This window comes from Meleagris gallopavo, chromosome 1 (genome assembly GCF_905368555.1).
Source record: "Meleagris gallopavo chromosome 1, MGAL_WU_HG_1.1, whole genome shotgun sequence".
NCBI classification, from domain to species: Eukaryota; Metazoa; Chordata; class Aves; order Galliformes; family Phasianidae; genus Meleagris; species Meleagris gallopavo.
In genome coordinates, this window is record NC_139404.1 from 1218731 (window position 1) to 1233505 (window position 14775).

General features: G+C 46.5%; 1 protein-coding gene across 2 annotated transcripts; it reads left to right on the forward strand.

Annotated features, from left to right (window-relative positions):
• The first annotated feature begins 235 nt into the window (after positions 1-235).
• On the forward strand, positions 236-13661 carry KLHDC10 (kelch domain containing 10). 2 transcript variants are annotated; one of them, XM_085208523.1, is made up of 10 exons: positions 236-394; positions 7099-7147; positions 8089-8310; positions 8836-8990; positions 9121-9269; positions 9842-9926; positions 10562-10628; positions 11393-11440; positions 12026-12165; positions 13150-13661. In XM_085208523.1, exons 1-10 carry the CDS (start codon positions 290-292, stop codon positions 13357-13359), a joined length of 1230 nt encoding a protein of 409 aa, XP_085064649.1. In that variant the 5' UTR covers positions 236-289; the 3' UTR covers positions 13360-13661. The 2 variants fall into 2 exon arrangements, with proteins under 2 accessions (XP_085064649.1, XP_085064721.1); XM_085208595.1 differs by lacking the exon at positions 7099-7147 and having other exon boundaries at positions 8088-8310.
• Positions 13662-14775: the final 1114 nt, after the last annotated feature.

Here is a 14775-nt window from a genome sequence, read left to right on the forward strand (position 1 = left end):
GGCGCCCCACTGGCTCAGCCTGCCCCATACGCGCACCAATCGGTCGCTCGGCTCTCTCAGCACCTCCTCACCTCCCAACAAGCCCGTGTCTGATTGGCTTCGTCTCGGAAAGCCGCTCTCTGATTGGCCAGCAAAAGGTGCAGCACCTCCCTTACTCTTTCCCCACTTTCCAACAAACCCGCGTCTGATTGGCAGATCTCTCAGAAGTAGCTCGCTGATTGGTCGACGGGCATGGCGGCTCTTGGGGAGGGGGCGGGGGGGTTCTCCCTGAGGAGAAGCGGTCGAGGCCATGGCGGCGGCTGATGGTGGTCGGGAGCTGAACGGCCTGCGGGGCAGGGCGGAGGACGGGCTCCTCAACCGCTTCGTGCAGCTGCCGGGGAGGCCGCACACGGCGGTGAGCGGTGGGCGGGGCCTCTTGGGGTTACTCGGACCCTTGGCCCGGAGGGGGCCGTGAGGGCTTCAGTGTCACTCAGCTTTTTGGGGTGGGGGTGTTGGGGGCAGTGAGAGGATTGGGGGGGGTATGGAGGGGGCTGTCGATCTTCTCGGCGTCAATATCAGTGTATTGAGGGGGGGAGGGATGTAGTGTCAATCTTCAATCTCAATTTAGGATTTTTTTTGGGGGGGAGGGGAGGTGCCAGCTCTAATATGGGGATTTTTGGTGCTGTGCTGCTCCTCTGGGAGAATTTGGTCTTCTAGAGGTTTTGGGTTCTGTGTAAGCTTAGCCCTATTCCCTAAGAAGGAAAGCCCTGTTCCTTTTCTCCTCAGTCCTCTCTGTGTTGGTGCGCAGATGGGGCCATGTGTCCCCGTCCCCCCTAAACCTCCCAACAGGCTCTGGGTATGGGAGTTCTCTCCTCCCAACAGCCACAAAGCATTAAGGGAGGTGGCAGAGATTACCCCACAGTTGGAGCAGTCACCCTCATCGCATTGCTCCTGCTGTATTGGGGCACACTATGGTTCTGTGATGGGCCATGGGGGATGTTCCCCACCCTTTTGAACCCCATCCTTGCAAGTACATGGTATACATTTCCCATGCCTTCAAATCCCATCCTCTGTTCCCACCTGTGCAAATCCTGTCACAGAATCACAGAATGGCCTGGGTAGGAAGGGACCTCAAGGATCACGAAGCTCTAACCCCCCAACCACATGCAGGGCCACCAACCTCCACATTTAATACCAGTCCAGGCTGCCAGGGCCCCATCCAACCTGGCCTTGAACACCTCCAGGGATGGACAGGGCATCCACAGCCTCTCTGGGCAGCTGTTCCAGCACCTCACCACTTTCATAGTAAAGAACTTCCCCCTGACATCCAACCTAAATCTTCCCTCCCTCAACTTCAAACTATTTCCCTTTGTCCTGCTGTTATCTCCCCTTTCCAAGAGTTGACTCCCCCCTGTTTGTAGGCTCCCTTTTGGTACTGAAAGACTGCAGTAAGGTCACCCCTCAGCCTTCTTTTCTCCAGGCTGAACAAGCATAGCTCCCTCAGCCTGTTTTCATAGGGGAGATGCTCCAGTCCCCTGATCATCTTTGTGGTTCTCCTCTGGATCAGTCTGTCACTGTTGTGCCTGCATAAGAGCAAACAAGGATGCCCTCAGGCTTTGTGTGAATGCAGTCAATATGCTGAGCAGCTCCACGCCTTCTATGTTTGGGCCAATTCTCAGACATATTTCCTTCCTTCCTTTCGTGATAAGGCAGTATCACAATGGCTGGTTATTCTCTCATTCTCAGTTTACAATCATTAGCTTTAGCAAATGTAACCGTGCGTCATCCTGAGATGGTTGCAGTGATCCCATTTTTTGGCTAAAGGTCATTCCCAAACCTGGAATTCTGCCATCTGACAACTGGGAACAAACAGATCCTGCTCAGCTCAGCATGTGTGCTTAAAGCCAACCTAAATAAGCTTGAAGAGCACTTGCTGAAAAAGTGATGGAAGATCTTCCTGGATCCATCCTTGGAGTTTTCTCCTCATCTGACACCTGTTAATGTCCTGTTTACAGCACTCCAATAGCAGCTGTTGCATAAACATTGAGATTTAGAGACAGCTTTCTTCCCCTCCTTCCATTTCCTCCAACTGGGTTTATTTTCTTTCTTCTGAATTCTCTCTTGGACTTTTCAAGTCATTCTTTCAGCTTCCCCACTATTTAGTACGATAGATTCTTCCTATAAAGCATGCTGTGTTTGTGTTGTTTTTCTTTTTTTGTTAGTAATCATTCTGACAGCATGCAAGGAGAAGGTAATGTGCACTAGAAGTGGATGTGTGCCCTCCATCCTTCTCTGCAGAGCTCTTCTGCTCCCAGTAGTGTCATTTCAAGTGGTTGTGGGCAATCTCCTGGCTAAAACACATCACCACTTAAACACCACAGTGTGAATTCAGGTGCTGCTTACCTCACATTCTCCCTCTGCCATTTGTTGCACCACCATGGATAAGTTTTTGTGGGTATTTTAATGTCAGAGTTGTGCAGAGCTGCTTTCTCCAGAGGGTTATTTCTGGTGGTCATTTGTATATAAAGATCCTTTAAAACATCTGAAATCCTTTGTTGGCTATGGGAAAGGAAGGAGCTATATTTGTTTCTAAGCTTTAGAAAGATCCAAAATATCAAATATAGGCATTGTGTGTTTTGTTCTCCCCACTGGAAATCTTCCTGTCCAGCTTGAGAATGAATGGTCAGAATACCAATATATATATATTTTTTTCAGAGTTTTCATCACACTCCTGGGGTTAAGAGGGTAGAAACAAGCTGGAGACCTAAATATATCTTTGCTTCTTTCGTGCTAAGCATTTGTACTCGTGCCTTGAGCTATAATTTTCCCAGTGATATTTGCATTTTTAGGGCAAACATTTCTTCTTTTGCTCTGGTTTCTCAATAAGGATGGTTATTTCCTCGGGGCTCCTCTGCTCTGAGTGTCGTTTGAAGTTCACTGTGTGAGCTGTGTCCATTCTGCTCTGCTTCTGATCGATCATTCTCAACGTTTTTCTTTATTTTTGGCCCTTTCCCTCATGGGAAATACCAAAAATCAATTGCTTTCTTGTATGAATGCTTGAAATGCAAAGATGTGTGGAAGCACAGAGAGAGAGACAGCCCTGTTCTTCCCATTGATCCGAGCTCTGATGGCTGCATGTGGGATGATGGATCCTTCTCCAAACTCCCCTTTGGAGGCTTCAGAAATGCAAGAGGCTGCTGGGAGGCAGCTGTGATTTTTATAATGGAATCTACCACATGAATTACAAACGTATTTTGTCAGGCCAGTGTGAAGAAACTGAAGCTGAAAATGTGTTGGAGTCAATACTGACTTGTTCTCTTCTCTCTCCCAGGAGTTAGCAGTGCTTTGGTTTCAGCCCTCAGCCTGAATGTCCTTCAGAACTCTTGCTGAAGTCACATGTGGAAGGGGAGATACTGAAACCTATTCCATATGTTGAACAGTCTTGATAAAGTGTTAATGAAGCCTTAAGAAGCAGCAAAAAGGATGTGTGCAGGAATCTTAATTATTCAGTGCCAGCATTTGAAAAGACACTTAGAAAAGACACCCTGTATTTGTTAGCTTTGCATCCACTACTTATTATTTTGTGTTTCCAAAACACACCTCAGATAGCTGTCAAATATGCTCCAGGAGTAATGAAGGAAGCTTTGTTCCATGTGGTCTGCAGGAGGGGAGTATCACAGAATCACAGAATGGCCCGGGTTGGAAGGGATCTCAAGGATCACGAAGCTCCAACTCCCCCACCACAGGCAGGGCCACCAACCTCCACGTTTCAGAGCAGCCCAGGCCGCCCAGGGCTCCACCCAACCTGGCCTTGAACACCTCCAGGGATGGACGGGGCATCCACAGCCTCTCTGGGCAGCTGTTCCAGCACCTCACCACTCCCATAGTAAAGAATTTCCCCCTGACATCCAACCTCAATCTTCCCTCCTTCAATTTCAAAGCATTTCCCCTTGCCTTGCTATAATCTACGCTTCAAAAGAGTTGACTCCCCTCCTTTTTATAGGCTCCTTTTAGGTCCTGGAAGGCTGCAGTGAGGCCAACCCTGCAGCCTTCTTTTCAAGTCAAGATGTGAGTCACACATACAATAAAGAGGATCTGTGGTTGTGTGTGCAAATGGTTCTCACCAGTAAATATGAAGAAGCAAATAGTCCCTAAGTTCTGAGAGGAACATCTCTCTGGATGCAATTCTTTAACCAGAATGGAAATTCAAGTGGATTTTCAAATGCATCTTGGTTAGAAAATGCACAAAATGCTTGCTTGTCCTTGAGATGTAGGCACTTTGGTAACTTTTCTTGTTTTCTGAAGGTTAGAAGCCAAACATTTCTCCTGAATTCACCCTGAGTTTCAACTGTGTGTTGTAAACCCTGAACATCAAGACCAGCTGTGCTTTTAATTCTGGTCATCCATGTGGGATGGTATGCAGTGTGTTCACCTCATTGATCAGTGATGAACAGAGGTTGGTGCCACGTCAATACCTTCCACCAGTTCCCTGAGTGCATTTAAACCTCCTATTGCACTCCAGTTTCAGATGGGTCTTCAATGGTCCTTCAAAACCAAAAGAATAAGGAGGCCAAAGTCCCTAAAGGCTCCTGTGGTGGATTCTGGTGCTCTGGCTGTGCCAAAGGGTATTTTTGGTATCCTTGGCAAGCAGAGCTTAGAAACAAGGCTTCTTTCCTCCCATAGAGTCTAGGAATTGTTTTTCTTTGGCTTTGCTCAGCCTTGGCCACTGCTCAGCCTTGTGCCTATACGTGGTGAGATTGATCTGGGGCTCTTTTCATTCTCCTTTTTGTGTTTCTGAAGAGGTGATGGGGTCTGGATCCTTCTGGGGCTGCTGAGGACAAGGAGGCAACAGCAGCTGTGAGTTTGCAAGCTCTGGAGAACAGCATTGCATCATTTTACTGGGAATTGATAACGAGGGATTGTAGTGAGGAAAGAAAACTCCCTTCAAAAGTAAAATCAAATCCTACAGAAGCTGATAGAGGCAGACCTCAGTCTCTGCCAAGAGTTTGACACTGATTAATACATTAATTTGTTTTTCTGGCAGCACAGTCCTGATAAGAAAAGGGCAGCTTCAAGTAGGCTCCCAAAACAAATTTGTATTCAAGTCTCTTGTTGATTATTTCTATTTCTAAGAAATGCTTTCACCTAATTAGACCTATTCCCCTTCTTTTAAATGCAAACAAACAAACAAAGCAAGCCAGCTGGTAGCTTACAAACTGGAATAGCAGGTATCCTGCTCTCCTTTAACCCAGCTGGTGAGATGATGCCAGCGTTTTTTTTTTCCTGCCCTCATGAAAGGGAGGATAATCAGATGGAAAGAAAACGCCTTTGTTCTCTGCAAGTCTTTGTGCTGCTCTGTGTGCAGTGCCTCTCACCTTACCCTTCCTGCTGCTGGTGATGCAGTGGCTGAGCTGAATCTTCATTCACAGTTTGATTTTCCTCCTGTGTAACTTTGTGGAGTTGTTGGGATACAGCAGAGCAATCCCTGCAGGGTTGGCTGTAGCTGTTGACACACGTTGCAGCACTGGGCATGCTGATAGCATTTCATCTGCTGCATAGCTCCAAGTAATCTGCTGCATTACCTGAAAGCAAGTAGGATTTTTCATCTTTTCCAGGCTTTCTATACAGTGGTGTGGCTGTGGAGGCTGCAGAGTTGGAATTTAATAAACTTTGAGGCCATTCATGAGCGTGATGCTTTCCTCCTCTAAAATGAAGGGTGTCTTTAAGTCTTTAATGACTTAAATGTTTCTAATGACATCTCTGTTTTCTTCTCCCCTTTCTGCATTCAGAGCTTTCTGAGAGGTAGGAAACATCTCCTGCATGGATTGCTGCACCGTGTCACCTCAGGAACAGACATTCCCACTGCCTTTTTCCTTACTCTCCTTTTGTTCTGTCAATTCTTCACGCTGCAGAGATACTCAATTAGGAATCTGCTCTAATAAAGTCAATCTGGGACATCCCAGCAGCTCCCTCTGAAGTCACTTAATGAATCACTTGGGGGAGGTGAATGTAACAGGGTGTTAACAGGTCAGTGTGCAATGACAGCCAGCACAGTTGCTGTCAGATAGCTCAGCCCCAAATTAGAACTTTCCTCCTTCTGTCCCTGCTGTGCTGTTTCAGCTTCGTTCCATTGGTGTGGCTGCTCATTCCCTGTAAGTTTTACCATTCCCACTTCTGCCCTAAGGAATCATAGAATCATAGAATGGCCTGGGTTGAAAAGGACCACAGTGATCATCCAGTTTCAACCCCCCTGCTGTGTGCAGGGTCACCAGCCACCAGCCCAGGCTGCCCAGAGCCACATCCAGCCTGGCCTTGAAAAGGAGATGATGAATATTTCCTTCTCACCACTTCTCCAAAGCAGCAGCACTTTGCTTTGGGATCTCAAGCTGACCAAACAGCCTGTTTTCCAGTTATTATCCTTTTACTATAAAGCAGTATTCCATCACTGGCTTTCAAGACCTCTTTCCCACACATCTCTCTTGGTTTGGATGTTGCCATCTTCCAGCATCAGCTGAAATTTGCACTTATATAATGGGCTCTTTGCATGCTGTGAATGCTGGAGCAAGAACAGATCCAAAACTTGCTTTAAAAATCTTGATAGGAGATGTGAAGCAGCAGATAAAACACAATTAAATGGAAATGCATCTCTAAGTGCAAAGCGTGGAGCTTGTCTGCTGAAGAAATTAATCAGTTAACTCTTTAGTGCATTGAACTTGTGCAGATCCTTCTTTTACAAAGATTGAACTGGAGGAATCTCGTTTTAAGATTTTCTTCCCACAGTAATTAAGGTCACTTCAAATCTGAAAAGAAGAGTTGGGTGATTTGGTTTAATTCAATTTAACATTGTGCCACTTGGTTCATTTCTGAAAGCGTCCCCACTGCTGCAAAGTGAAACATAGAATGGCCTGGGTTGAAAAGGACCACAATGATCATCCAGTTTCAACCCCCCTGCTGTGTGCAGGGTCACCAACCAGCAGCCCAGGCTGCCCAGAGCCACATCCAGCCTGGCCTTGAATGCCTTCAGGGATGGGGCATCCACAACCTCCTTGGACAACCTGTTCCATTGCTTCAGTGCTCCCAATCTCCTGGAATTAAGCTCTCCCATCTCTGTTCTTTGCAGCCCCCTTTGAAGACCTTCAGAGAACACCCAGAAGGAGGCACGGATTGGGTGAGCTCCCATTGGTCAAGAGCAAAATTCCTTCATTTTCTTCCTTCTCTTTCAGTTTATTGCTTTTCTAAGTGGGGAATCACTGTGAGATGCAGTTATTACTGGAAGGATTTCAAATCTCTTAGAATTTTGCCTCAAGGAGTTTGCTTGAGTCCTGCAGAACAGCTTAATTCTGCACAAAAGTTGGAGCTTCCAACAGCAGCAAAGTGAGAATGTGGTGAAGCACATCTGCCCTTGCTAAGCTGAAATCCTGAATTCAGTCTGAATAAATCATTGATTTCACCTTTCCTGTGGGAAGGATGCTTGATGTCTCATTTGTTATTGCTCTGCACATCTGATTCACTGCTGTTAATTGCAATGAGCTGTAAGAAGCATGATGGTTCCTAAGTAGGCACTTTTCTGGTCCTGTTCCATCAAAAAAGAGCTGGGAGAGCTCTCAGACTTCAATTTATTGCTATTTGGGTTTCCCAGGACTGGCTGCCATGTGTGTGTTGGTCTTTTGGCCTGTTCTGGTTGAGTTCTGAGCCTCAATTCCCTGCACTCCACCTGTATTGTTGTAGGGAAGAGGCAGAGGACTCCCTTTAGGGAAGGGCTCCTTGTGCCAGCTGCAAAGATGGGCTCCTTGCAGCACTCTCTCCCTGTGCTAATGCCTTTGCTATTGACTTCTTGCTGTATCATACTTGTGTTGCATGCTGTTATGAAGCCCCTGGAAGAACCTAGCTGAGATGCAAGGCACTGGGAGTACTTGGGCTGTCTGTGTTCTTGCTCAGGTGTGGATCTGGCATCAGAGCTGTCACCTCCTGGATGCAGATGTGTTTCCTTGCTGTTCCACACCAGCTGCTCCTGCTGGAGGACCACCCCAGTGGGGTGTCCTGATCCTCAGACAGAAGCTCAGCTTCTTTGCTGTTTGTTCACAGAGCTGTTCTGTCCTTTTGCTGCAGGCCAGAGATCTCCACCAGCAAGAAGTGGCCATCGCTGCGTGGCAGATAATGCCAACTTGTATGTGTTTGGAGGCTACAATCCTGACTACGATGAGTCTGGTGGGCCAGAGAATGAAGATTACCCACTCTTCAGGGAACTCTGGCGGTACAACTTTGCTACAGACACGTGGCACCAAATGGGCACTGAGGGCTACATGCCCAGGGAGCTGGCCTCCATGTCACGTACGTATGGAAATCCAATTCCTATGCACCTAAGCCTGAAGCTATTTTAATCTTTGTCCCTGATGGAATGAAAAACCAGACAAGAACTGGGAAATCTGGATCCTGTTTCCAACTCTTGTGCAATTAGGCCTTGAGTTTTGAATGGGATTTTTGATTTTTTCTTTTCTTCTTTGCCCTTTTGCCAGGGTTGAGGAATTAAAAACTTCAAATGAAAGAGAGAGTCTTTGGAAATTTAGCTTAACAGTTGCAAGGCCTCTGCTTTCAGTGGATAGATGCTTGCTGCAGTCAGACAGAGCATCCAAAAATAGATCCCCTTGTTCACTAGCCATTTTTTAAAGTAAGTCTTTGGTTGCCATGGTTTTAACTTGCATTCTTTCTCTTTTAGAGCATTTCAAGGCCATAAATGCATAGCGTGAGTTGTAGGGTATTTGAACAACAACGAACACTTGCTGCCTTCTCCTTCCAGAGTTCTGTTTCACTGCATTTCACTGCAACAAACATCTCTGCCCTGTCTGTTTCTCCTAGTTGTACTGCATGGCAACAACCTGCTTGTGTTTGGGGGCACTGGAATCCCATTTGGGGAAAGTAATGGCAACGATGTCCACGTCTGCAATGTCAAGTACAAAAGATGGGCCCTGCTCAGCTGCAGAGGAAAGAAACCCAATCGGATCTATGGCCAGGTAGGAGGGAAGGCCCTTTGTCAGATACACTGCATGTGCTGTGTCTCCTTCCTTTGGGAGGCTGGGAATTCTTTCTGTTTCAGTGCTGATGCTCTGTGTCTTTTCTAACTGGTTTCTCTCTACCTTCCAGGCCATGGCCATCATCAATGGGTCTCTGTATGTGTTTGGTGGAACAACTGGTTACATTTACAGCACCGACCTGCATAAACTAGACCTCAACACCAGAGAGTGGATCCAACTGAAACCAAACAACATGTCTTGTGACATGCCAGAGGAGAGGTGAGGAGAGCTTTTAAACTGGGAAATCACCACTTTTACTGAGAAGCTGAGAAAGTGCTGTCAGAGCGGTGCTTTTGGCTGTGAGCCTTGCACAACCAGTGCTCCAGCATTATGATATGCAGAGGGATATAGGGAGGGGGTGTGAAGCCTCTGCCAGAACAATATGTAGTGCCAGAACAGAGCTGGGAACATAAGGCAGCTGTTGAGTGCTGAAGAGGCTCCAGCTGATCCCTGTTCCTTGCCTCATTCTGTAGCAGGGTTTCAGTTGGTGACCTTCTTAGTGAGAAAAGGGAAGGAAGTATTAAGGAGTGTCATGGTGCTCCATAAACTGTGGTACTTGAGATCTGTGAGACTCTGCTCTCAGAAACTCTTTCCAGCTCTTGAGATGCTGCTTAGGTTGCTCATGAAAACCTCCACATCTAAAAATTCCCAGCCTGGGGATCTGATGCAGCGTGGGATGCTTGGGATGTCTGTTTCAACCACTCAGATTTGTTAATGTTTCCAGAAAGTTTTGTTGCTGCTCGCTTGCATTAACTTCTTGTGCTACTAAACATCCACTTCTGCACCTTCAGGTACAGGCATGAAATTGCACACGATGGTCAAAGGATTTATATCCTGGGAGGTGGAACTTCCTGGACAGCTTATTCCCTAGATAAGGTAAGATGGTGAGAAGCTTCCAGAGCTTGCCTGAACACATTTTTTGCAGTGAAGCATAACCAGCAGAGTCACTTCATCTGTTTGGAGAGCTTGATTTTTAAAAAGATAATGTTAATAAAAAATACATTACTGGGAGTAGATTTTTCTCCAGTTTTTGTAAAGGCTGGGGTTACCACAGACATGTCCTGTTGACTTAGAAATGGTGAATCCATGGTAACCCATGACCACACGCATCTGCAGAATAATCTGTTGTAGATCTGTTATCAAAGATTCTCATTTAAGAGCACTTAGGATGTAAATGTTGTAACTATGCCAAAACAGGAAAAGGCCAAAGAAAGGAGCTCCTTGACTTTAAATTTGCATGTTGATAATGGTGACTCTTTTCTTGTCTTCCTTGCTTCTGTGTTAAAATTTCCTTTCACGTGGTAAACATTTTTCCCCATTAAGACTGGGAGAGGGAAGACTGAATTCTTTTTGGAGGCTGAGATAATAAATGAAGACTTTAAATAGTGTCCCACTTCCAAAAAGTTGAAACTGTGAAGTAGTGATTCCCTCTGTCTGTCTAATTTGGTTACCCTGTGGCTGCGTTGTAGTTCTGGCAGAGCCAAGACAGTTCCTCTCTTTTTTCCATTCAGATCCATGCATACAACCTTGAAACCAACACCTGGGAGGAAATTGCCACAAAACCTCATGAAAAAGTCGGTGAGTCTGCAATTTCACATCATCTCCTGTACACCAGAGAGTGGCTGGGGTGTGTGAAGGTGCTGTTAGCTGGCCATCTGGAAGTCTTTCTTGTAACCTTGTGTAGACTTGCACTGGCTTCAGGACCCTGCTCCTTTATAGCTTCAGCAGTGAGAACTAACACAGCTGAAGTATAGCTGCCACTCTGGCTTCTCTCCCTCCTGGATAAGGTGAGGTGATAGGGGCTGGCTCTCATCACAGGAGGAGGTGCAAATCTCAGCTGTTCTGCTTAGCAGTGAGACTTCCCCTGAACAGCCAGAGGTGAGAGTTGGAGTTTGTGTGGCATGAGATTGTGGCACATCTCATCCTTCCCTGGAGAGCAAAGAGAGGCCAAACGTTCCAAAGCAGCTGCGTGTCATAGCTGTGACAGTGGGAAAGCAAAACCTCTTGCAAGTGGAGAAAAAATTCTTGTCTGTGATTCTGTGTTGAGATACAGACACCACTTGTGCAAACACTTTAAGAGCATCAATAGCTGAGATCTCTTCTTTACTATGAGAGTGGTGAGGTGCTGAAACAGCTGCCCAGAGAGGTTGTGGATGCCCCGTCCATCCCTGGAGTGTTCAAGGCCAGGTTGGATGGGGCCCTGGGCAGCCTGGTCTGGTATTAAATGTGGAGGTTGGTGGCCCTGGAGCTTCGTGATCCTTGAGGTCCCTTCCTACCTGGGCCATTCTGTGATTCTGTGATCTCTTTTCTCATGTCTAATTTTCTTTTTTTCTTCTCCTCAGGCTTCCCAGCAGCTAGAAGATGCCATAGCTGTGTTCAGATCAAAAATGGTAAAGTCTTCCTCTTGAAAAATGGGTATATCTTGCTACAGCCTAGCACTGGGAAGCCCATCTCTCCAGCCTGAGAGATGCTGGCCTCCAAAGCATTTGAGAGAACTGCAGGGCATGCATGTCTTTTTCTGAAGGAGGATTTCTTATTTTAACCATCCTTAATCTGTCCAATTGGCACCGCTCTTCATGTGAGGGAGCAGATTTATTCCTGAAATAGACAGTACTCTCACTCTCTGGAATTCTGTAGTATTTTGTACAACCTACATTCATGGAGCATTCCCTCCGTGGGGTTTGCACTTCTCCCCTAGCTTTGTTGTCCTCTGAGAATGCTTTTTTCCAATCTTGATGATTACGCTGCTCAGAATGGACTGAAGAAGCAGAGTTGATCCTTCTCCAAATTTCTCCTGAATGCTGTATGCTTCAGTGTGCTGAGCCATGGAAAAGAGTGATACAATGAGTTATATTTCTCAGGAGGTGAAACAAGTGTTGATCCTGAAAGGGTTTTAGAAAGGTGATGACCTCAGGCACAGCACGTTCTGCAATTCCTGAAGGAAGGTAAGCATTGTGAGTTTCTTCTCTCTGCAGATGTGTTTGTTTGTGGAGGCTATAATGGAGAAGTGATTCTGGGAGATGTTTGGAAGCTGAATCTGCAGACTTTCCAGTGGGTCAAGCTCCCAGCTGCCATGCCTGAACCAGTGTACTTTCACTGTGCTGCTGTCACACCAGTGAGTGACTCATTTCTTTCCTCTGTAGCTGAAGTTGGAGCCATTTATCCCGATGTTTGTGTGGGCTGTAAATAGAGCTGAGCAGATGTTACCAAGGAGGTGACCTCAGCTGCATGCAGCATCCTGGGGGAGGCTGAGAGCTGCTCTAAGGTTACTGCATTGACTTTGTACGCCTGCAGCTGTTTGAAGAGCGGTAGCACACGGCGTGTTCTGCTTTCTGAAAGCAGCAGTGTGGGATTTTAGATTTTAAAGTGCCTTAGCTCTGGCTCCAGGAAGTAACTCAGTATGTGAACATCCATTTCTGTTTGCAAAAGGAGAAAAAAAACAAACACACAAGTACTCTCTCCAATTAAAACTTCTCACCGTGAACTTGGCCTACAGAGCACAGGTAGGGCTGAAAAAGTAGCAAACATTTGAAAAGCATAGGAACACATGCAAACTGGTAAACACATCTACCAGGAAGGAGGTAGATGAGTGCAGGAATGCCCTTTATTTTCCACTCTCTTTGCACTTGTGTGGTTCCTGGAGCAGGGTTCTGTTGTGCTGCTGGGCCAGCAGAGGGAATGTAGCATGGCTTCTAGCTTTAAGAAAATATATTTGGCTAAAATCATAGAATAGCTTGGGTTGGAAGGGACCTTAAGGATCATGGAGTTCCAACCTCTCTGCTGTGGGCAAGGTTGCCAAGTACAGGTTTATAATAATCTACTCCCACTCTTAAAATTGATTCCTGGGGTTAGAATTCACCAAACAAAAGACACAGCAAAGCACTCTGAGCTCATGCATAAATCCTTGGGAGGAGAGAAGAGTGCCCTTCAGCAGCACGACCTCTTCTTAGCTACAAGAGGAAGCCAGGCTCAGGCGGTGACACTTCTGTTCCAGGCACAGAGAGGTGGTCAAACCCTGGTTTTCTTGTCAGCGTTGTCCTTCAGCGCGTGCCCATTTTTCCTGCCCTCATCTAACTCCTTTTCCCCCTTTCCTGCCTAGGCTGGCTGTATGTATGTTCACGGAGGAGTGGTCAACATCCACGAAAACAAACGGACTGGCTCGCTGTTTAAAATGTGGTTGGTGGTACCCAGCCTGCTGGAACTGTCGTGGGAGAAGCTCCTGGAGTATTTCCCTCATCTAGCAACCCTCTCCAGATCTCAGCTTTTGCACCTCGGACTGACGCAGGGACTCGTTGAGCGGCTAAAATGAGAACACCTGCTTCTGCCCCAGTCACACTACGTCCAGCAGCCCCTCCTCCCTCCCCTATTTATGGATACTGTGGTTGGTCTTGCTAAGAACACAGAGGAACCTGCTCAACGCCTTACTCAGCAAATGCATCGATGCCTTTCTAGAAGTTTTTAATTTGTTGGAAATCCGCTTTTTATTTATGGACCTCTGAGTTACATTATGAATGGGACTAACCCATCCCATCTATCCATTATCAGCACACGCTTGCAACTTAACTGGGGGGAGGGAGGATAGTGCTTAATGAATGTCTGAGATCATGCTTACATGTGGTGCATTCAACTTTGTACTTTCACAAGCTGCATCTAACGAAGGACAGCCAACATGGAAAAATGCCTGTTGGGGTGATGCTCACACCCCTGCTGCCCAGCCAAGCTCTCCCTCTCTAAAAAACAATGAACTCTTGCAGCTGGAGGGCTTTGCATGTTATGTGGGCTTCAAAGTATGGCAAAGCTCATGCTGCACAACTCCTGTGGTGCAGTGATTTGAAGTGGCCACGGCTGTGCTCTTCACCTTTTCACATGGAAAGGTTTGCTTAGACTGCTTAAAAGCTGCCACTGAATGGACTACTGTGTAGTTTACTGGAGGTGGTGAGAAAGGATTCTGCTGAACTCACCAACAGCTTGTGCCCTTGCTGTAAGGAGGGTGAATTAGGCACTTTTCAGCACTGAAATCCATATGCTGATTTCTCCCTTCCCTGCCCTCAAGAAGGTTTCCCTACCCTATTAAAACCAACCTCTTTGACTCAGTGCTACACAGTGAGCACAAGGTCTTGAAGAATGTTCTGCTGCTTTTCCTCAAGATGCAATTTTTCCTAAAATACAATTATACAATTGAAGCACTGACCTCACAAAGCATACATCTCCCTTGCGGGGGCTGATGGAGCTTGTGGGGCAGTTAAGTCCCTCTCTGCAGCACCATACTTCCAAGCAAGATAACTAGAACGTTACTGCCAGAGCACAGCCACCTCCTTAAGTGAGAAGGAGAGGACCCAGTGTCTCCACCAGATACGATGGAGGGGAAACTTAGAGCTTCTTGGTGTGTTTGAGGCCAATGCACACACTGCATGCAGAGCATCATTCCCCATCCAGCTGCTCACACTGGAGGACATCCCCATGGAGCAACACCCACATGGGGCTGTGGGGAAGGAGCTGCATTTGCCTGTATTTATGTGTCTGCCAGTGTTGAGCTTTGTTTTGTTTTTTTTTTTTTTTTTTTTGTTTTTTTTTTTTTTTGTTTTTCCCCCCCCCCCCTTTCAAAAAGATAATAAACCCATCCAGATCATCCACTTGTCCTCTCACTTTGGCTGTTGCTTTCTCCAGTAGGAGAACAAAGAATTCCTCATTGGCATCATGGTGCTACCACCCTTTACCCCTAAAT

Coding starts and splice junctions, on each gene's coding strand:
- KLHDC10 (XM_085208523.1), top strand. CDS start 290: ATGGCGGCGGCTGATGGTGGTCGGGAGCTGAACGGCCTGCGGGGCAGG. Junction 7,148..8,088: donor CAGAAGGAGGCACGGATTGG/GTGAGCTCCCAT, acceptor CTTTTGCTGCAG/GCCAGAGATCTCCACCAGCA. Junction 11,441..12,025: donor CTGTGTTCAGATCAAAAATG/GTAAAGTCTTCC, acceptor TTCTCTCTGCAG/ATGTGTTTGTTTGTGGAGGC.